Source organism: Rhincodon typus, unplaced genomic scaffold, assembly GCF_021869965.1.
Source record: "Rhincodon typus isolate 14 unplaced genomic scaffold, sRhiTyp1.1 hic_rhity00000711, whole genome shotgun sequence".
Lineage (NCBI taxonomy): Eukaryota > Metazoa > Chordata > Chondrichthyes > Orectolobiformes > Rhincodontidae > Rhincodon > Rhincodon typus.
In genome coordinates, this window is record NW_025966349.1 from 21,212 (window position 1) to 41,998 (window position 20,787).

The following is a 20,787-nucleotide window of genomic DNA, read 5'->3' on the forward strand; positions in this document are numbered from 1 at the left end:
AGAAAGAAAAAAAGCATAAAAGGTAGGAGTATCACATCACTGAAGTTGAATGCCTTTAAATAATGCTGCTGGGAAAGAAAGGCTCAAAACGATTTCGCTGTATATTTTAAGAAGTTTCCAAAGTGTCATACATACTTGGCTTTCTGTCATAAACTTATGATTTTGTTAGAAGTACATTAACAGTCTTGTGTGACTATATTCAGTAACTAACCACAGTAACCAAAGTGCAAAAATTAAACTTAGTCTGTTAAGTCAACTTCTAGTCTGGGATCTAACTCACGCAGATTTGATCATAAGGCATATCAAATTGTGAAAAATAATTTTAAAATAGCTCTTCAACTTTTTTCACTCAGTGATGAATGTGGGGATGGGGGAGGTGACAGGCTGTGGGTAGGTAGCAGAAAAATTAATATTAAAGCAGAATTGTTATTAAAATGAGAGAATTAACTATCAAACAAACTGATGGATAAAATAGTCTTTAATCTGGTTTGGAGTTGATCATCCTGATGTCTTTGTCAGGAAATCTCTGCAGGTGTCAGCGTAATTGGTCTATTAATACCAGGGCACTGAGAAGTCTCAATTTAAGTTAAAGAACCATGATTTAGTGTTGTGCTTCTCATACTTGTAGCCAGTTATGCCAATTTGTGTATACTTTATCCAAACACACGTTAAAAAAGACAAGCATAATAATCCATTGCTTTTCATGGCTCAATCCTGCAATACTGCACACACCCTCTATTGTACTTAACTGTTTACTGATACCACTGCCATTAATAGCTATGAAATTAACTAACAAGGAATAGCCTGATCACATCTTCAGGATGGCCAAACACAGCCACGGATTGTGTAAGGACCGCTGTCTTTTTATTTTGGTGTTTTTAGAAAGTGGACTGAAATGAAATTACTGGTCACATGTACTGAGGTAAAAATGTTGTCTTACATGCTTTACAGGCAGATCATACTTTACGAGTGCATCAGGGTAATAGAAGAGAGCAGGATACAATATTATAGCTAAAGAGGTTGCAGAGAGAGAAAAATCAATATTAACATTAAAGATCCATTTAAAAGTCTGATAATAGCAGGGAAGAAGTGGTTCTTGAATCTGTTTGTACATGTATACAAACTTTTATATCTTCTGCTCATAGAAGAGGGTGGAAGAGAGTATAACCGCGTTGGGGGAGGTGGCGGGGGGCGGGGGGTGGTGTCTTTGATTATTTTGGTTGTTTTCCCAAATGCAGCAGGAAGTATAGAATGAAGACAATGGATGGAAGGATGGTGTGCATGTTGAACTGGATTGTATGCAACTCCTTTGGTCTTGGGAAAATAAATTGTCATACCACAGTGTAATGCATCCAGGTAAGATGCTTTCTATGGTGCATCTATAAAAATTTCTACAAGCCTTTATGGACAAGTCAAATTTCCTTGGCCGTTAAAGGGAAGTAGAGGCATTGCTGTGCTTTCTTGACCGAAGTGTCAAAGTGGGTGAACCAGGACAGATTGTTGGTGATTGTCACTCCCAGGGACTTTATGCTCTTGACCACTGCCACCTCAGCACCATTGACACAGACAGGGGCCTGCCCTCCACTTTGCTTCCTGAAGTCAATAACCAGCTCCTTTGCATTGTTGACGTTGGAGAGATTGCCGTCTTTACATCATGCTGTCGAGCACTCCATTTTGTCGTCGTTTGAGATCCGGCCTACAATGGTGGTGTCACCAGCAAACTTGCAAATGCCACTGGTGCAGAATTTGGCCACATAGTCGTGTGTATAAGGAGTATAGTAGGGGACCAAGTACACAGCCTTGCAGGGCACCGATGTTGAGGATTATCACAGAGGTGGTGTTGTCACCTATCCTTACTGACTGCGGTCTGTTGGTCACCAAGTCCGAGAATCCAGTCAGAGGGCGTAGCAGACACCTAGGCCCCTGACACAAAAACAAAGTTGCTCAAAAAGCTCAGCAGGTCGGGCAGCATCTGCGAAGGAAAAAACAAAGTTAACGTTCTGAGGAATGGTCACCGAACCCGAAACACTAACCGTTTCTTCCTTCACAGATGCTGCCCGACCTGCTGAGATTTTCCAGCAACTTTGTTTTTGTTCCTGATTTACAGCATCCGCAGTTCTTTCATTTTTTTTTTAAACCTAGATCCCGGAGTTTGGAGAGGTGTTTGTTTTGAATTATGGTGTTGAAAGCAGAACTGAAGTCAATAAGTAGGAGCCTGACATAGGTATCCTTACGGACCAGCTGTTCAAGGGATGAATATAGGGCCAGGGAGGTGGCATCTGCCATGGACTTGTTGCGCCAGTAGGTGAATTGCAAGGGATCAAGGCAATCTGAGAGGCTGGAATTGATGTGCGCCACAAAGCACATCCTAATTATGGCACAACCATAAGCACAACGTCTCAAAGCACTTCCTAATTATGGCGGTCAGAGCCACAGGTGGTAGTCATTGAGCAACATTACATGATTTTTCTTCAGCACTGGGATGATGGCGGTTTTCTTGAAGCAAGCTGGGACTTCAGATCACAGTAAGGAGAGGGTGAAGATGTCTCCAAATATTCCCGCCAGCTGGTCCACACAGGATCTGAACGCATGACCAGGGACTCCATCCAGGCCAGTCACTTTCCGTGGCTTCACCCTTAGGAAGGCCGATTTAACGTCTGTGGCAATAAGGAGAATATAGGTGTATCAGAGGCTGATGGGACAGGTGATGTCGTTTCACTTCTGCTCGAAGTGAGTGCAGAATGCATTGAGCTTGAGAAGGGATGTACTGTTGCCCATGATTTTGTTTGACTTTGCTTTGTAGCCTGTTATATTGTGTAAGCCTTGCTGCAAAATAGCATTGGAAAGAGCAGCTGTAGTTTTAAAAAATCAAGCAACCTGACAATCATCATATAAATAACTGTGTGAACAAGTAGTAATTGAAGTTTGAGATGTAGGCAATTTAGACTGAGGGATATATAGATACTGCTTTTGCTGATAACAAGTTGATTAGTCTATGGACTAGTGACCAGTTATTACTGACAGAAACCATTGTGCCATCCACAACTGCAATTGGTTCTCAAGTAAGTGAACAAGGTAGGAGTGAGAAAAGTTCAATTCTTTCCCAGCTTGGAAGCAGTATGTGTTGAAAACAGTGTAAACCTCAAGAAAACAAATTCATCTTTCCTGCAAAGGTTGTTGTAAACTGTGATGTTTAATTAAGTGAACCAGCCAACTTTGGCCTCTTTGCAACCAGTGGAAGGATTTAGACAATTGAAGAAACGTGCCAACCAGTAGAAGAGTCATAAGGATCATCTCAACAATATAACCTGGGAACCAAAAATTTAGAATGGTGTTTCCCATTTCACTTCCTTGATCCATAATGTATTTTACTTTGTCTGCGAGTTTATCAAGGGATTAGAGATTAAAATATTAGTGTTATATGCCAAATGTTTACAACTGTATACCTGTTGTTAGAGTCTTTTTTCTAGCAGTAATTTTTGTTCACTGGAGAAACCCGATCCATGCTCTGTATTAATCTGGGTCTGAAAGTCAGGTAAATTGGTGAACTGTGTACTTTGTAAACATCTGACTTTTGGTGACAATTCCAGGAATAGCGAAGCTTGATTTCTGCACACTGCCCAAGTGAGTCATAACAATTACTTCTGCATAACTGGGTGGTAACATTCTGTAATTTTTTTTGGGGGTGGGGGAGGGAATGGGAGACAATCACAGGAGAACAAGCGAGGAGCATGGGAAGAACATTCTCTCTTTCAGACTTCCTCATTAATACAAATGTCATGGTCTACCATTCCATTCTTTTCAAAATCCCAAGAACTCCAATTAAATTATCCCATTGTCATATATCTGTATTTCAGGGCTAGAATTTCATTTATCAAATTGCTCTTATTTACAACAATTCAAGATCTCATAAACAACAATGTTAAAAAATGAATATTTAATCTGTTTCATAATTTTGAACAAGGGATCAATGTTACATAGGATACTTGGGCAATTTGGCAGTTCTTCAAAGAAAACCTTTTCCAACAATTTGTGGTGGCAGACAGGACCTTGGTTTGAAGTATCATCAGTGCTGCACTGGACTATACACACAAAATTCCGCACAAACCCATAATGTTTGACTCAGAGGCCTGAACACTAGATGACACTGGTTTCTTATTGTCTGCACAAAACTCGAAACTGTTAAGTGTCAATTTAAAACCAAAAGGAGAAAAGAAGGGCTGATGCACAAGTTGAAACAAAAAGACACTGTGGCATTCCCCATGAAACCAGGAATGCAACAAGATTGTGCCATTCGACAAAAACATTCTGTATTCCAAACAAATCTGAATTTTCTGAATGCCTTAGCTCAACCCAGAAAAATAACAGGACAAAGATTGACACCACATCAACTTCAGATGATTGAAAATATTGATTTTCTGTTTTGACACTGAAACAACACAACACAGCCATAGTTTCTCTCCCAAAGTTGAATGGCACTGCCCTGTAAGGCTAAAAATGAAGATTTGCTCTTGTAAAGCTCAAACAAAATGAAGATTTGCCTCAAGTCCAGCAAAAACTAAATTGACATAATTCAGGATCCCTAGGCTATGTCCTGTCACAGATCCTGAATGAACTACCTGGACAAACAACGAAGTGGGTAACTGCAGGTCTGTAACATGTAATGAAAGCTTAGTGAAATTATCACAACAACTCCTTTCAACTGACCTATCCCTTAATTTTCTGCCCCCAAGCTATACTCATTACGACAAGCTCTGACACCATTTGTTTTATGTAAATAAGAATGTTATTTGTTAGGAACCATAATGATACAAACCCCCTGAGCAGCTCTACAACATTTTGGCAATGAAAGAGTTTAAGCCTTGGAAAGAGTCTGTATTGGGTTGGTTCCTCTGCTGGGCAGTCTCCTCATGGTATCTATTAAACTGTACATGCAGCACAGCTCCTTGCCAAAAATGGTCTTGCAGTTTGAACTTTACTGCTCCAGTCACAGTTATCTACTCTATGCTTCAAGTAGTATCCCTGTGGTTCCCTACCAAATAGGCTCTCACTGCATTTCTTTCATTTCTTGGACCTCACTGCTGAAACTCTAGCTGTCGATTCCTCACTCAGGGCTGCAGTGTTTCGCTTTACAACACCTGCCCCTCAAATTCCCTTCAGATTGTTTAGAAAAAAAGTTGGCCCACGTCCCTTTAAAATGCAGGCAAATGGGACTAGTTCAGTTTAGGAAACCTGGTCTGCATGGACGAGCTGAACTGAAGGGTCTGTTTCCATGCTGTATGATTATATTATAATTTTACTTATCAGTCACTTGTGCACTGGTTGCAAGGTCACAGTGAGAAACTTAGTTTTGGCTTTGGGTGACCGATCAGCGACCAATCTTGATTCATGCCAATTCCTGTTGTCCCCAAGGTTGAATCCCTGGGAGTGGGCTGGACTGAGTTGTGAACCTTATGCAGAATCTCAGTCTTTCCGATAAGTTTTAGAAGAAAAAAAAAAGGTGTTAGAGTAGGATTATAACAGCCTCAAATGAGCAACACCAACTAAATGCAATAAAAGTTTGCTAAGGAAACAAACAACTCCATTTTAGAATGCAGCTTCATTAAATACCAGTCAGTGCCAGAGACAAACACCTCACTATCAGCAGACAGCCCTAGGCTTTTCACCCATACCCTTTCAATTAGGCACATTCCTGGCAGAGCAGTAGCTCCAATCAATCCTGCTAACCAGGACATAGGTAAGGGAAAACTTACTGAGGCAATCTAAGAGGATACACCAAGAGAAGGACAGAGTCAATGAAAAGGTCCTTTTGAAATTCTCCAATTTATTAAAGGAATATGTACATGACAACACAGTCACTTTCTCAATATTTACATAGGTTGCAGAAGTTGGGTATTTGCAGTCCTGATAATAGATTGGTAAGGTGGGTGTGTCACTCCTAGCACTAACTGGCTCATCAAGCATTTGCAGGCTTCACTTGTCTGTCAGGCCAACAAATACAATAATGCAACTTTTATGGTGCTTGCTGAATAGCTTACAGTTTTTGGAAAATTCAGGCACCTTAAGTGCAAACGGTAGTAAATACTAAATTACTGCCCATTTTTGAACAAACTCTTAATACCACTAACTACTAGGGCTATTGCCCCAAAATCCCCCTTTTCCCCCCCAACTTTACAGGGTTACTTAAACCCGACAGATAAGACAAGATTAGTACTAGAGGCTAGATATTAGGTTAAAGATTTAAAAAAAAAGAAAGATGGTAAGCCAGTGGCTAGACTCTGTATTTAGATATTCGGCTAGCAGTTCTGACATGTGCTAACTTCCTGAGCAGCTCTATTACACAGTTTGATGATGAAATTGGGCAAGTGGAGTTAACCCCAAACAAGATCATCGCCCAGAAAATAGCAGGAATGCAGGATTTGGCTGCTGTCTTTCAATTCCACCTGACCAAGAGCCACTAAAATGACAAAGGCAGAAAGCTTTGAATATATGAAACGCAAATTCCATCCCATGTGGTTTATCAGTACACCACACTCTACCAGAAGTGCAACTCTCTCACTGTCCAAATGAGGAAAAAACTTAATTGACTGAACTGTCAAAAGTAGTCAGGCATTACAGCTCTGGGAAAAACCATTTGCTCACTCAAGTAGCACTGAAAAATCACTGCAATAAAGTTCAGAGCAAATAACAGAGCCAACAATATCATTTAGCAAATTAAGTTATAAAAGCTGATGATTAATTAAAGAAAATGCTGTTACATTTTTTGACTAATAGGACATCTGACTTTAGCTTTATGCCACCACTCTAAATTTTGCTCAACACTCACAGTGGTTCCCACTGGGTGTATGTTTTGGGGTCCAAGAGCGATTGCTCACGTTAAGTATTTGCTCGTCAACCTCAAAAGGATGAAGCCTCACCACAAACCACAACATGTGCACTTCTCTTCAGAGGGAGCAGTTCACAGAGTCAAGACCACTCTACTCTGCCTGAAAGGAAAGTGTGGGAAGACACGAGACACTGGGGTAAGTTGGGCAGGAAGGGGTGAGCAGAGAAAGACAAAAACATGTTAAATCCTGCTGCCATTAACCTTTGGAATACTCTGTGCAAATTGCAATATCGCAGGTATGGATATACTCTTTTTCCATCAGCCCATTCCTGTCAAAATGCAAAGGCATTGCATACTTTATGGTATTCTCTGAATAACCAGTCATTTTTAAATATTAGTGGCCAACTCCAAGTTTTGTTGAAACTGCTTTTTCGGGGAGTGCTTCAAACAACAATTATTTTGTGAATGCACATCCAATTCGAGCAACAGTCACCTCATCGACTGAGTTTAAGGTGATTAGTCCACAAGCACACCGAGATCCCAGTAGTAGAGGCTGGCTGCACAGGGGCTCTGGCTTGTTCTGAGCAAGGACACACTCACCAGGATAAAATCAAAACCTGCCATGTGGCAGGCAAGATTTGCGACAAGTTACTGACTTCTGCATTTCCCATTTCTTGATCCAAAGGATAGCAAGAACTGCAGATGCTGGAGTCAGAGTCAACGTCAACACAGCATGGAGCTGGAGGAACACAGGAGGTCAGGCAGTGTCAGAGGAACAGGGAAGTCGACGTTTCGGATCAGGACCCTTCATCAGGGCTGTTCCATTTGGTCCTGTGAAAATGAACTACAATTTTCCAACAACTATAAGCTAATCAGCAAATAGTATAAAACATTAGTACCTCGGGATACAGGCAGATGGCGATGAAAGTTGATGTAATAGTGTACTGGTCCTCAAAAGGATTAATCTTCAGCAAAATTAAAACTGGATTCCAAGAATTATTCCCACCTTGGCATTCCTGTTCTGATTGGCTGACCACATTTCTCCCAGAATATCCTCCTGTTGTGGCTAATGGATGCAGAGTAGAGATTTCTAAAACTTCAGAGCTAGGAAACTCCTCATTTTAGTCCTAAACGGTCAGTGCCTTAGGCGAGAATGTGCCAGTGTTCTGTAGACCTTATGCAGCATAAGCAACTTCAATGTCTATCCAGTCACACCCCTTCTGAATCTTATGTTTTAGTAAGCTAACTTCTCATTCTTCTAAATTAATTAAGTTCAATCTACTCAGTTTCCCATCATAGTAACCAGTCTAGTGAACCTTTGCTGCACTACCTCCAATGCAAGCATATCGTAGGTTAAATTTGGGAGGAAAAAAAACTGTACACAGTATGTCACGTGCAGTTTCACCAAAGCCCTATAATAATCATAGTCAGACTTCCTTGTCATTACACATTAATCCCCTTGCATGAAAGGGCAACCTGCTCTTTGCCTCCCTAATTGCCAACTATACTTGCATGTTAACTTTCTATGCAAATAGAAGAAAAAACGGGATGAGTTGACTTCACCATTACTTTAGATGTGAATAGGGGTGTATTATCAATGCTTACAGAAAGACGACCAGGTTGTTTTACGTTACATTTTATAAATCTTCTACCCACTCTGGTCTGTGGAAAATCAAGAATGTTCAATGAAAAAATGGAGAAATCACAGCATACATCATGTCCAAATATTCATTCATAGGCATGTTTCACAACTAAATTGGCAAAAGTAACTAAGACCCAAGCCTAAAGCATTGGTTCCGATTATTCCACATGAACTGATCTCAGCCTGTGCAAGAAAGAAAAATCAGCTTGTGCTTCTATTTCTGATCGATATCTTGATTTCGGCTGGACTTGCATATCACGGCGGTGCTCAACGACAGGATTGGATTTGGATGTGAATGCCCTCCAAATCTCCTGCCAAGACAACTGCCCAGCCTACTAAAAACTGACTTCTGTACAAGCAGAAGAAAACATGGACCATGTAGACTATAAATGACCCTCTGGTTTTACAATAAATGCTGACTTCCTTCAGAGTAGGGGGTAATCAATTAAAACAATTTCAATTTTCTCAAACTGCCAGGCCTCCAGAGAGGGAAACTCTTACCCCAGGTATAGAACTGCATTGAGGGAGGGGAAAAAAGGATTTTACAGAAGGGCAAGCAATCTAAAATTAATTCACTTTTTCCATACAAATTAAAATGCATGAAGAAACGCAACTTCAATTTTAAATTTAACTTGAAGAAATTTTGATTGCTCATGAAGCAGGATACAAGTCTTGGCATTGTTCAATAAAAATGTGTCATTATCTTGACTGGCCACTTCTGCGATAATGAATCTCAAGAGATTACGGCACAGAATTTCATTCCAACTCAGTTTCGTGAATTGCCTAAAGAAAGACTCAAAGCAGTCTGGGGAGAGAAATACATGTTAACTGATATGTTGCTATAAAACAATCAGCTGCGTGAACTTAAAAATAATCTTGGTTTGATCAGAGGAGAAATCAAATGCTCCGTGAGCGGGGTGGAGGTGTTGGTGGTGGGAGTTTTTTTTAAAATCACCCCTAGGAGAACAAGGCCTCAAAATAGAGCCCACCATGGATGTGCACATATGATTTAAGCCCATGGCTTTGAAGGGGCATGAGAAGTATGAATACAAAAATTAGCTCAGAAATATAATGAAGATAGAGGAATAGTGAATAGCCGTTTCTGAGAATGAAGGAAGATTTTATTTAATTCATGGGAAATGAGCGTCATTGGTTGGGCCAGCAATTATTGCTCATCCCTATTTGCCCTCGAGAAGGGAGTAATCTTTCTTCTTGAACTGCTGCAGTTTATTTCCTGTAGGACACCCACAATGCAGATTAAACATTAGGGCTGCAGTAACAGACAAATCTGAGGTGCATGCACACAGATCTTTGAAGGTGGGACGAAGTGTCAAGACAGTCATGATAAAAGCACCAAATTCACAACTATTTCAACAGTCCTGGTGCATAGAAGTACAGGACTGCATTAAGCCTTACATGAAAGGCTCGACACCCAAAGAAAACATCACTATGCTTCTTTCCAGATCAAAAACCATTCACCATTACGCACGGTTAACTGTGGTTTTAAATAATTTTGTGGTCTTGCTGCCCTATCCCTTAGATCCCATAGGCTTTTGCTTTCCTTAAAAGTACCATACTATTTCGTGAAATGCCCTTTGTAAATTTATACACGACCCACAATACAAATTGTTATTTCAAAAGGATTTGACTAGAGAATCAATTTAGTCAGTCAAAACTTACTTGCCTTTCATTACCTCTGCTAACTTTCATCTGTTAGTCCATACTACCCTGTTCCCAAGGGCACAGGCAATGGGAAACCAAAACAGCAAGAACTGCCAAGAAAAATGGTTCAGACTGAAGCAAACAAGGAGCTAAGCACCTGCTTTTGGGCAACACTCACCTCACACGTGTGCTAACAAATGAACAGACTGCTCTAAATTACAGATTATTGTTGCCAAATTTCCCCTTTGCTGATGTTAGGGTAAACAGCCAGCTGTTCTGAATTAAACTCTCTAACCTGTTATCTGTAAGTAAAACTAAGGACTGCAGCATTTGCAAACCTCTGATCCTTTGGCACTACACCACATACGGAGGAGGCTCGCAAGAGCGATTTCTACCTCTACTTCTCTCAGTAGAAAGGCAGCATTCCATCTGAATGGAGCAACTTATCCACTTTGAGCACTGTCAAACTCATGTATTTTTACCTTATCCACTAATTATTAATACCTCCTTTATTTTCATCTCTCCAGTGAAAGCAGAGGAAGAGCACTCTGAATAGTTCAGCAAGGCCCACTGCCTCCCCAAGACGATCTTGGCTGTATGTTTTGAAGGTGGGGGGGGAGGCGGGCATTTGTTAACGCACCATCACCAGGACTGGAAGTGGGCACCAACTCTGGTTTGGCAGGACCCTGGGAAAGCATTTTGCTGGTGATGGCCAATAAACTGTTACCAGGGCTATTTTTCAACTGTGCACAGCAACCCAGCCCTCTGCTTGGGCCAGCAGCCCAGCTATGTCAATAATGATGGTGGTTCCTGCTGTGGTTGCACAATGGGGATGAGCGGATTTTAACGTCAAGGCAACTTTAGACATAGGTAGGCTTTTGTGAGCAAGCATGAGATTGATCATCTCTGGTGACTATGAGTTGCTGCAGGGCTCCAGCAATGCTGTTGTTGCTGGTGCAAGCATTGCAGCTGGGGTATGCCCTTCAACGAGCCACAGAGTGCCAATAAAATAAAACGCAACTCTAGGAAGGGAGGTCACTAACACTTCTTCATTGATGTGACTGTAGATCCTCCCAACAAAGACAAAACACACATGAGCGCAAGGTATGAGCCTCAGTTAGACCACTGAAAAGCTCAAATGGCAGCCTAATGGGCAGGCAAATCATTAAAGCATCGACTGATGGCAATAGATCACGGTGGCAGGAAGATATCTGGCTTCCCTCCCAACAATTTCCCCCAACACATCAGCATTCCTGCCTCCTAAACCAAGGTCAACGCGCCTAGAAATTCAGTCCCTCCTTGATGTACCTACCTTTCAATAGCTGTCCATATGTGAAAGGCTTTTGGTCTTGTTTCAGTCATTAGTCTATTTGCGCTCTTTCTTCCTGATTCTCTTCAGATTTCCTCAGTACTTTCAATATTCAACATGGCTTTCTAATGTATTACAAATCTTGCAATTATTTCAAGTATCCTTTCTCTATTTTCCGTTAACCTCCGTGCTTAGTCATCCAAGGAGCTCTATTGAGGCAAGTAACATTTCAGAAGGCACGTAGGCAAAAGGTTCAGTTGGTTCTTTAGCACCCAACACTTCAGTGTTAAATAAAATTTTAAAAATTTAACTGTCTAGAAAACTTAATTCACATATTAAGCAGTATTTTCGCATATGTCAGACCAAAATAAAGAATCAAAGTTTTCAACAATTTCCTTTCGGCATTGAAAGCTTTCCTAGATGCTTAGTTCATCCACTTGTTTGAGCGTCCTACCTGAAGGCAGCTCTGACCCATTCTGCCAATATCTCCACTGCAAATAGGGCAAGGATGCAGGCCCCAACTCCATCCCAACTACAATGTGAACACAATCCAGGCTGATTGCAATAATTTACTCCACAGCAACCACCCAGCCATAGCTAATCAGCCCCATCTCAACAACTTATTGATTACTGTAATTATTGGGATCATTTCTAAAGACTCAGTTTTCAACTTCAGGAGTACAAGGGCAATATCACTAATATTAAAAACACTGCAAAGTGGCACAGTAAAAGAGTGCAGGGTGCTCACTTCTGCGATATGATATATACTCTTGAAACACACAAGCATTTATATTGTTTGTACACTGCAGCAAAATCTGAAATTTATCTAATAGAATTACTGCACTACATCCAAAATCTTATATCTGGCTGAATTCCAGAGGTGAGAGGAGTGTGACCGCCTTGCCATTAAGGCAGCATTTAACCAAGCGTGTAACATTAAAGTGCCCAAGCAAAACTGAAATTGATGGGAATGGAGGAAAACTTCGCCACTGGCTAAGTCATAACCAGCACAAAGGAAGCTGACCCTGGCTGTTGGAGGCCAATTATCTCAACTTCAGATCATCATTGATTTAAAATACCTATTGAGGAACTCCTGCAATGTGTTCAGACGCATGACGATGTATCTGGGACAGGTAGGATCTTGAGTCCAGATCTTCTGGACCAGAAGCAGGGGCACACCACCACACAAGAACCACTAATGGTTCCTCAGTACACTGGTCTTAGATACAACCATCTTCAACTGCTTCATAATAACATTTTCTCAATCATAAAAGATCAGAAGGAAGGATATTCATTAATGATTACAATAGTCAATACCATTCTTAACCCCTCAAATAAAATAGCAGATAAGAAGCAGCAATCACAAGGAACAGCACCACCGACAAAATGCTTGCCAAGTTACCATCACCTTAAATTGGAACTATATCACCATTCCTTCGTAGTCACTACATTAAAAAGACTACAGCTACACACAACAGACTCAGCAGTTCAAGCCACTACAGGAGCACCATATTTTCAAATGCAATTGGTAGTATGTTATAATTCAGTCAGAGTCAAACTTGTTGTGATAACATGAACTTTTACATGCAAGTTATAATCTGAAGCTATGGATAGTGGTGGTCATAGCTCTAACTTGCTTTCCATCACAGGGTGACAACAAATCTCTCCCTCTTACCATTTGCCATTGGTGTGTGTCGTAAGGTTTTGCATGTTGATAATCGTGATGAACACAGCTTCCTTGACAAGGTCTGTGGTCGAACTCTAACCCAGAGCTTCTGACTCAGAGGAAAGGACAGAGATAACAAGGTGTACAGCTGGATGAACACAGCAGGCCAAGCAGCATCAGAGGAGCAGGAAGGCTGACGTTTCGGGCCTAGGCCCTTCTTCAGAAATCGGCTGAAGGACACTTCACTTTAAGACCTCCCATGAGCAAATTAAGTGACAGGCAATGAATGCCGACTCCCTATATCCCAAGAAATAAAAATATCCTTATTATAAATTCTGATGTGCGTGTTGAGGTTGATTGGCTCGCCGAGCTGGTTTGTTGTTCCGCAGACGTTTCGTTACCATGCTTGGTAACATCCTCAGTGCAGCCTCTGATGAAGCGTCGGTGTGTTTCCCTGCCTGGCTTTTAAACTCTGGGGTCCGTTGCGATGGACTGCCTCACTTCCAGGTTTCCTCCGTAGTGGAACGTGTATGGGGTCGAGTTCAATGTGTTTATTAATAGCCTGCTTCGTGGAGTGCCATGCTTCCAGGAATTCTCGTGCTTGTCTCTGCCTAGCCTGTCCCAGGATCTTGGTGTTGTCCCAGTCGAAGTGGTTCTCCTTGTCCATGTGGATTGAAAGGAGTGACTATTGGTCGTGTCTTTTTGTAGCCAGTTGGTGTTCATGTACTCTTGTTGTTAGTTTCCTTCCTGTTTGTCCGACGTAGTGTTTCTCGCAGTCTCTACAAGATCCCTTGCAGATGACACTGGTCCTGTCCATGGCGGGGAGTGGGTCTTTAGTTCGGGTGAGCACTTGTCGTAGGGTTGATGTGCATGCTTATAGTGTAGGCTTTTCAGACAGTAATTACATCCTTCTGCCAAAATTGAGGCTGTAACACATCAGCTTTGCGTTTTCTAGCCCCTCCACTCATACTGCTGAGAAACAGCTTTGATACAATCTCTCGGCTTTCAAAATTTCTAAAAACGTTGCTATCTACAATAATGTTTAGTTTGTCTGGACTATTTTGATTTGGTTGGTTGGTTTTAGAGGTGCCTTCATTGTTGAGTGATGCCTGACATGATCACAAACTTAAGCCGCATAAAGGACTGGAGCGCGTGACACAAACGATACAACAGAAAGCAGTGGCAACAGAATAGAAAGAACAAAAACAGAAGGTTCAGGGAATGCAAAGTTATCCCGGCTGGAGAGATTGTTTTTGAGAAAACAGTGTTGATTCAAAGTATGGTAAGTCTACAACTTAAAACTTCCACACCATCAAACTTCAAAGGGCATGCCATAGTATAAACTTAGATTCAAGAAATGGATAAGTACAAGGTTACAAAACTTGAGTTCCAATCTAGGAGATTGTTATGGAACACAAATCTGCTGTTAGGAAGCTTCTTTTTTGCTATGAAAGATGCTGAAATTAAAATAGGAAAATTTCCTCAAATAATACCAAAGTCCATCAGATACAAATCGGCCTTTCCAATTCAGGACACAGAAGTTCCTAATTAGATTTTCATATTCTACTGTGGATATTTCCTGGTTTAGCTATAAATAAAGTATCATAAAAAGTTTAGATGACTTAAATGAAGGAATGAACTTTCCCTGTCAATTCTTGTTCAATTACTCTCTTCTACCCATCCTGATTATAGCTCAGCTTTATTTCTCTATGCTACACATGGGAAAGCGTGGAAAATGAAATTAGTATATTAAGGCACAGCTAGTGCCTTATCATATCAATGTTTCACACGAGAATTAACTTGCAAACAATTAACCGTTACAGGAAAGCAAAGAACAGGCACGTCTCTGACCTTTAGTCTCTGGTTATAAGCATCAAAAAGTAGTTTGATTCCGTCCTGAGTGAGATTAAGGATGAGGTCATGGCTGAGTGGCGACTATAAAGAAAAGAAAATACTATTAAAGAATGAAGCAACAACATCATACATAACATTTGTTGAATTACATGCAAATTGTTGCATTTAAATTCTTGAATGATCGCTCTCATTAAAACCTAGGAACTCAAAGATGACCTAGAAAGAACATCAATTACAAATCACTGCAGCTATCTGCATTGCAGCAATAATGAGTATTTCTTTTTACTTTCAGACTTGAGTCGTGGGAAACTGTGGCAAGGCAGCACACAATACCTGTCTCTAGCTGCTGAGGTGGCAGAAACTCACACGATACCGGCCTGGTGGAGTGGTGCATGAGTTGGAAGGGAGGGAGGTTGCAGATGATATTCCCATGTCAAAAACACTTTTGCCCAGTGGATGCCAGAGAGTGGGTGCAAGAGTAAGTCTGTTGAATGAATCTAGGTGCAGTGCCTAAATTTGCTGCGTAACCTAAAGACTACATATTCTGTACCTTTGGCAATAGAGATTTGCATTTTAACACCAGAGTTGAAAAAAGTCAATGAAGCAGGCTTTAAGCAGCTTAATATCACATGCACCCATCAGATCAGGAGTGGCAAGCCTTGAGCCTTTAAAAATTATCAAAGCTTTGACTTGTTATGAAGGAGCACACAGTGTAATTTCACGTATCCTGCTTGGTGTTGGTCTGGTTATATTTCTGTTCAATACGTAGCTGGGCTCTCTTGCCCAAAATTGTGTGCTATTTGAGACAGATAAATCTGACGGAACAGTTGATGTGACAGATATGGTGGATATAGGAAATGCAATGTATATGGGCTGCCAGAAGCCCCTGACAATACCATAGGAGCCATTTAAGACTGAATACTTTAATTTGGAAAAGGCTAGCAAATTGGATTTGAAGGGTTGAAAGAGTAGGAATCATTTGCAATTGTTTTAGTGTGCGTACAAAGTAAGATTTCTGTTCTGGGATGGTTTAAAGTTCACTCTCCACATCAATGATGAGTTTCTAGAAGCTTAGGGATTCACATTTGCAGATATTAAAATTGCAATTAGAATCATAATTCTGGGAACTGAAAAGGAAAGAGGTGAATTGGTAGAATAGACATTTAGAGCGGCACGGTGACTCAGTGGTTAGCACTGCTGCCTCACAGCACCAGGGACCTAGGTTCGATTCCACCCTCAGGTGACTGTCTGTGTGGAGTCTGCACATTGTCCCCATGTCTGCATGGGTTTCCTCCCACAGTCCAAAGATGTGCAGGCTAGGTGGATTGGTCATGCTAAATTGCACATAGCGTTCAGGGATGTGTAGATTAGGGGGAATGGGTCTGGGTGGGATGCTCTGGCTGGACTTGTTGGGCCGAAGGGCCTGTTCCCACACTGTGTAGGGATTCTATGAAAGACAAGAACACAGCAAACAGAATACTATTGGCCAATAATCTTTTTGTACAGTACCACCTCTATAAGCCATAAATACGAGCCAGCCACTAACATAGCCAAGATGAGTAGAAAATAGATCATGCTATCACAAGCAGCAGCTAAGCTATAGCCGAGATTCAGTTAAGGGCAACCTAGATAGGAATATGAAGGAAAAGGCTTGTGCTGATAAGGCTCAATAAATGGGCAAGGGGAAGCTTGTGTACAGTAACAACACACAGCAAGACAAAAACACAAGTAGAAAACACTGAAACTATCCTTACAACAGCTAGCACTTAGACAATACCCTTAATATTCACAGTGGCACAATTAACCAAATACAACATGGACCCACACAGGGAGATACTAAAGCAAGTCAAAAGGTTCAAAGAGGTAGGTTTTACAGAGAGTCATAACAGGAAAGAGAGAGATGTAGGGAGGCAGTCCCCAATATTAGGCACCTGAAGGAACAGCCATCAAATGGTGAAGCAAGTAAAACCTGGAATGCGCAAAAGGTCAGAATTGTAACATACCAGATACCTTACAGGATTGTAGAGCTGTACTAAGAGACCGTATAATAAACTATCAAATGGATTTTGAAACAAGAGTGAGAATTTTAAATACACAGCATTGATGGACCATGAAACAATGTAGGTCTATGACAACAGGGGTGATGGGCAAATAGGATCTGGTGAGAGTTAGAACATGAACTCTTCTAAATCTCTGTCCAAGTTTGGAGAGGTTGGAAGTCAATCAGGAAAACATTGGCGGCAGGTGGGGTGTGCGTGCGTGCGTAGCCAAAGAAGTGCAGATGTTGGAAATCACTGTAAAACATACTCAGTAGGTCTGGCAGCATCTGTGGTGAGAAAGCAGGGTTAAAGTTTCATGTCCAGTGACCCTTCTTCAAAACAAGGGATGTTGGAATTGTTAAGTGTACAGGTAACTAAGGCATATATAATGAAATTAAATTCAGACAGGGTAGGAGATAAGCGATGTTATAGGAAGTGCAAGTAGGCATACTTGATGACGGAGCAAATTTACAATGCATTTCTTACATTATCTCAGTTGAAGCACAACTTTTTAAAATCATGCTTTAAGTCATCCCTCCTAATATTTTTGGTAATTTTAATTTTATTATGCAACAATTGAGCAGTTATTTTCTTACATTATTGTCCAAAGCAACTGCAATTTATTCTTGGGTCAATCTGTTGGGCCTCCTCAAACATTGCAAAGGCATAAAACAAGACAACATTCCAAATGATGCCTAACCAAGGTCCAATGCTAGAACTGCATTGTGTTATAATCAGACTTGTCCTGTATTAATGCTTCTTGTCAGTCACTCAAATTAATTTGGAAGTAACAATAAGTTTATCTTAGCATCATTTCCCTTGTGTAACAGCATGGGGTTGTCAGCCTTCCATGAGATGTACATGCTTAATGTTAGTTATAACCACCTATAAATAGGGTGACAATAGCATGTTTGAACACCTGAGCATATCCACTGATACCTTGCCTATTGTGCTTGGCCGATTCATGCTTGGAACAATGCTTCCATAAATTGTTTACAGATCAAACCTAGGCTAGTCCTACAGATAATTCAGCTATCTTGAAGTTAGGCAAATATCCATTTTAAACAAATAGCACCAAGACTATGATAAAATAGAATACTGTTTCCCCTAATTTGTTGGCAAAAGTCTGTTCATACCCAGACATGCTTCTGTGATGGGAAGTGGAGGATTAGTCTCAGCTGTCATATTCTATTCCACACCAGTCAAAACACCACCTCTCAGGAGAAATGGTCACTAGGATGAAATGTTGAAAGACATAGAAAGCTTGGATAATTTTCATTATTAAAATAGATGTCAAAAGTTCAATTTAAAAAACAACACTGCCAGGAATACATAGCACATCTAACCAGAACCGCAAAGGAAGAAAAATAAGTTAAAATTAATGTTTCATTAACCACAAAATATCTTCAAGGATACTGATGGAACTCGTAGGCAAGTTAAATTTTTGGACTTTATTCCAATGTCTGTGGGGTTATTTCTTAAGGGGAAAATCTCAATTCAGCTATTCGAACAAGTGAATACTTTAGACAAGTTCAACTGAAGACCTACTGGGCAGTCGGCCAGCAAATTAACTGCCGCTTTCCAGTCTAATCCGTATGGACTAATGCCAGGAGAACAAGGTACAAACCAGCTTCCTTATATATAGCTGTTAACCTTGGACATTCTGAATGTAACTGGAAATATCAATATTTAAATACAAAATCAAACTCTCCCAGTTCAGGAAAGCAATTCCATTAGTAAATTAGTGGCAGGTCAAAGAATGCTACACTTTGCCATTACTCTCTTACTTAGACAGGAATCAGACAGAATTTCACAGAAGTTTCTCTTTGCGCCCCATTTCACTCATAACGGCATTATTTTTAAACATCATGCTGGACAGCGAATGTGAAATACTGACCAGTAAATAGAGCAAACGTGATAATGTTAATAGAGACATGCAGTGAAGATTTATACTAGAATGTTATTATTTAGAAACTTGGGTATCAAATAAAGCTAACTGGCTTTTGGGTTTAATCCTGTGAAGGTAACTTTAAAAGATTAGAAACTCTTCTGGCTTTGGTTCAAATCAGCCTTTCCAATAAATCATATGATTCAGTTTAAATACCACCTAAATGGGATAATTGCTGAAGTATTCTTCAAGTTATAATTTACAACTCAAAGGACAGATGAAAAAAAGCACACAAGCCAGTCCGGTTCAGGAAAGAAAGATTCATATTAACAGAAGGGTAGGTTAGTTTTGGAAGTCTCCTGGCCATTAGAGCTGGAAAAGAAATCTCAAGAGATTTCAGCAATCCAAGGATTGGGGAAAGCTGAGCTTTCCTTAGAATTCGACAAGTTTGCTCATACCTTTGCATCACAGGCAAGAGACGGTAACAAGGAGAATCATATCTGGTGAAGGGAAGCTGCCTGAAACCTTGTCAGTTGAACAAACAACTTCAGCGAGAAGATAGGAGTCAGACGTCACTATGGTAGTGTGTTTGCAAAGGATACTGCTGGGGAAGAAGGATTTAATCTCTTTGCTGTTTATTGCAAATTATTTGTTTTAGTGTCTTTTTCTCTTACGTGTAAATTTACATTTTGTTAAAATGCATTGGCACCCTCTTGTAAATATGTCCAGTGGTTGACCACCATGACAATCAAACTGCAAAAGTAAAGCTTAGGTCTCACACCAGAATCTCATTTGCACAGTATCAACATCTGGAGTTATCATACATGCCCTTAAGAGAGTGCAAAATAACACTATAAAACTGAATTGAAAGAAATGCTGCTTCCATGAATGGGAAGCAGAGGTTGATCTCACTCACCTGCTCGCTGTAAAGAACCTGCACGTTTTTGATGATACGACAATGCTTTTGGAGAATAGCAACACCCTGAGCCAATGGCATTCCTGAAAAAACACCATGTAGAAGAATCAGCTTGTAACCTGGACTTTTCATCTAGACACTTGTTTAACCACTAGGAAGCTACTTAAAAATTATATTTGATTATTTTAACACACTGCACAAATTAAGCTCAACCAGACAAAGAAAGATAGCAGGGGCCAGGGGATAAAAAGTGGAGGAAAAAAGAAACACGAAAAAATCTTGCAAATCAATACAAGCCAATCACAAAGTCCCAGCCAGTTTGCACAGTAGGTCCAAGGGGCTATGGAGGTAAACAGGGACAAAAAGTAAACAAAGGGATCGAGCAGGAAAGACAATAGATTTAGGCAAAACAATAAGACTTATGGACAGAAAGTTTAGTTGCGTAGGTTATAAAATGCTCATTTCTGAAATTAGCACTTTCATTGTCATTTTAAAAAAATCTAACAGAATTCCCTTAAAACTGCCATTGGATGATCAAGGTTTAACAGAAATAATATACTCATCACATGAATACAGAATGAGGGCAAAGGTCAATATTTTAACTTCTGAGGCTCTCAGTGTTGAACAATGACAGTTGAGCAATATAGTGTATTTCCATATTGCTTACAGGCATTAGATGCAGATCAAAGCTTCGGTTTTCTGCCCAGCAGTACCTACGGATCAGTTCAGAATAGCAACTACTGCTGCACTAGAGTCATACAGCATGGTAACAGATTCTTCAGTCCAACCAGTCCATGCCAAACATAATCCCAAACTAAACTAGTCCCACGTGCCTTCTTCTAGCCCATATCCCTCCAAACCTTTCCTATTCATGTATCCAATGACTTTTAAATGTTGTAATTGTACCCATATCCACCACTTCCTCAGGAAGTTCATTCCACAAGCAAACCACCCTGTGTAAAAAATTTGGCTCATGTCTTTGAAA

At 40.5% G+C, this 20,787-nt stretch overlaps 1 protein-coding gene across 1 annotated transcript in view; it reads right to left on the bottom strand.

Annotated features, from left to right (window-relative positions):
* The window catches only part of phaf1 (phagosome assembly factor 1), a 40,547-nt gene extending 20,663 nt beyond the window's left edge, over window positions 1–19,884 (bottom strand). The window contains exons 1-2 of the mRNA XM_048621491.1: window positions 19,803–19,884; window positions 14,957–15,040 (exon numbers count right to left, since the gene is read on the bottom strand). Coding sequence (XP_048477448.1) covers window positions 14,957–15,040; window positions 19,803–19,883 — 165 coding nt within the window. The 5' untranslated portion in view covers window position 19,884. The remainder of the gene's footprint in view (window positions 1–14,956; window positions 15,041–19,802) is intronic.
* Window positions 19,885–20,787: the final 903 nt, after the last annotated feature.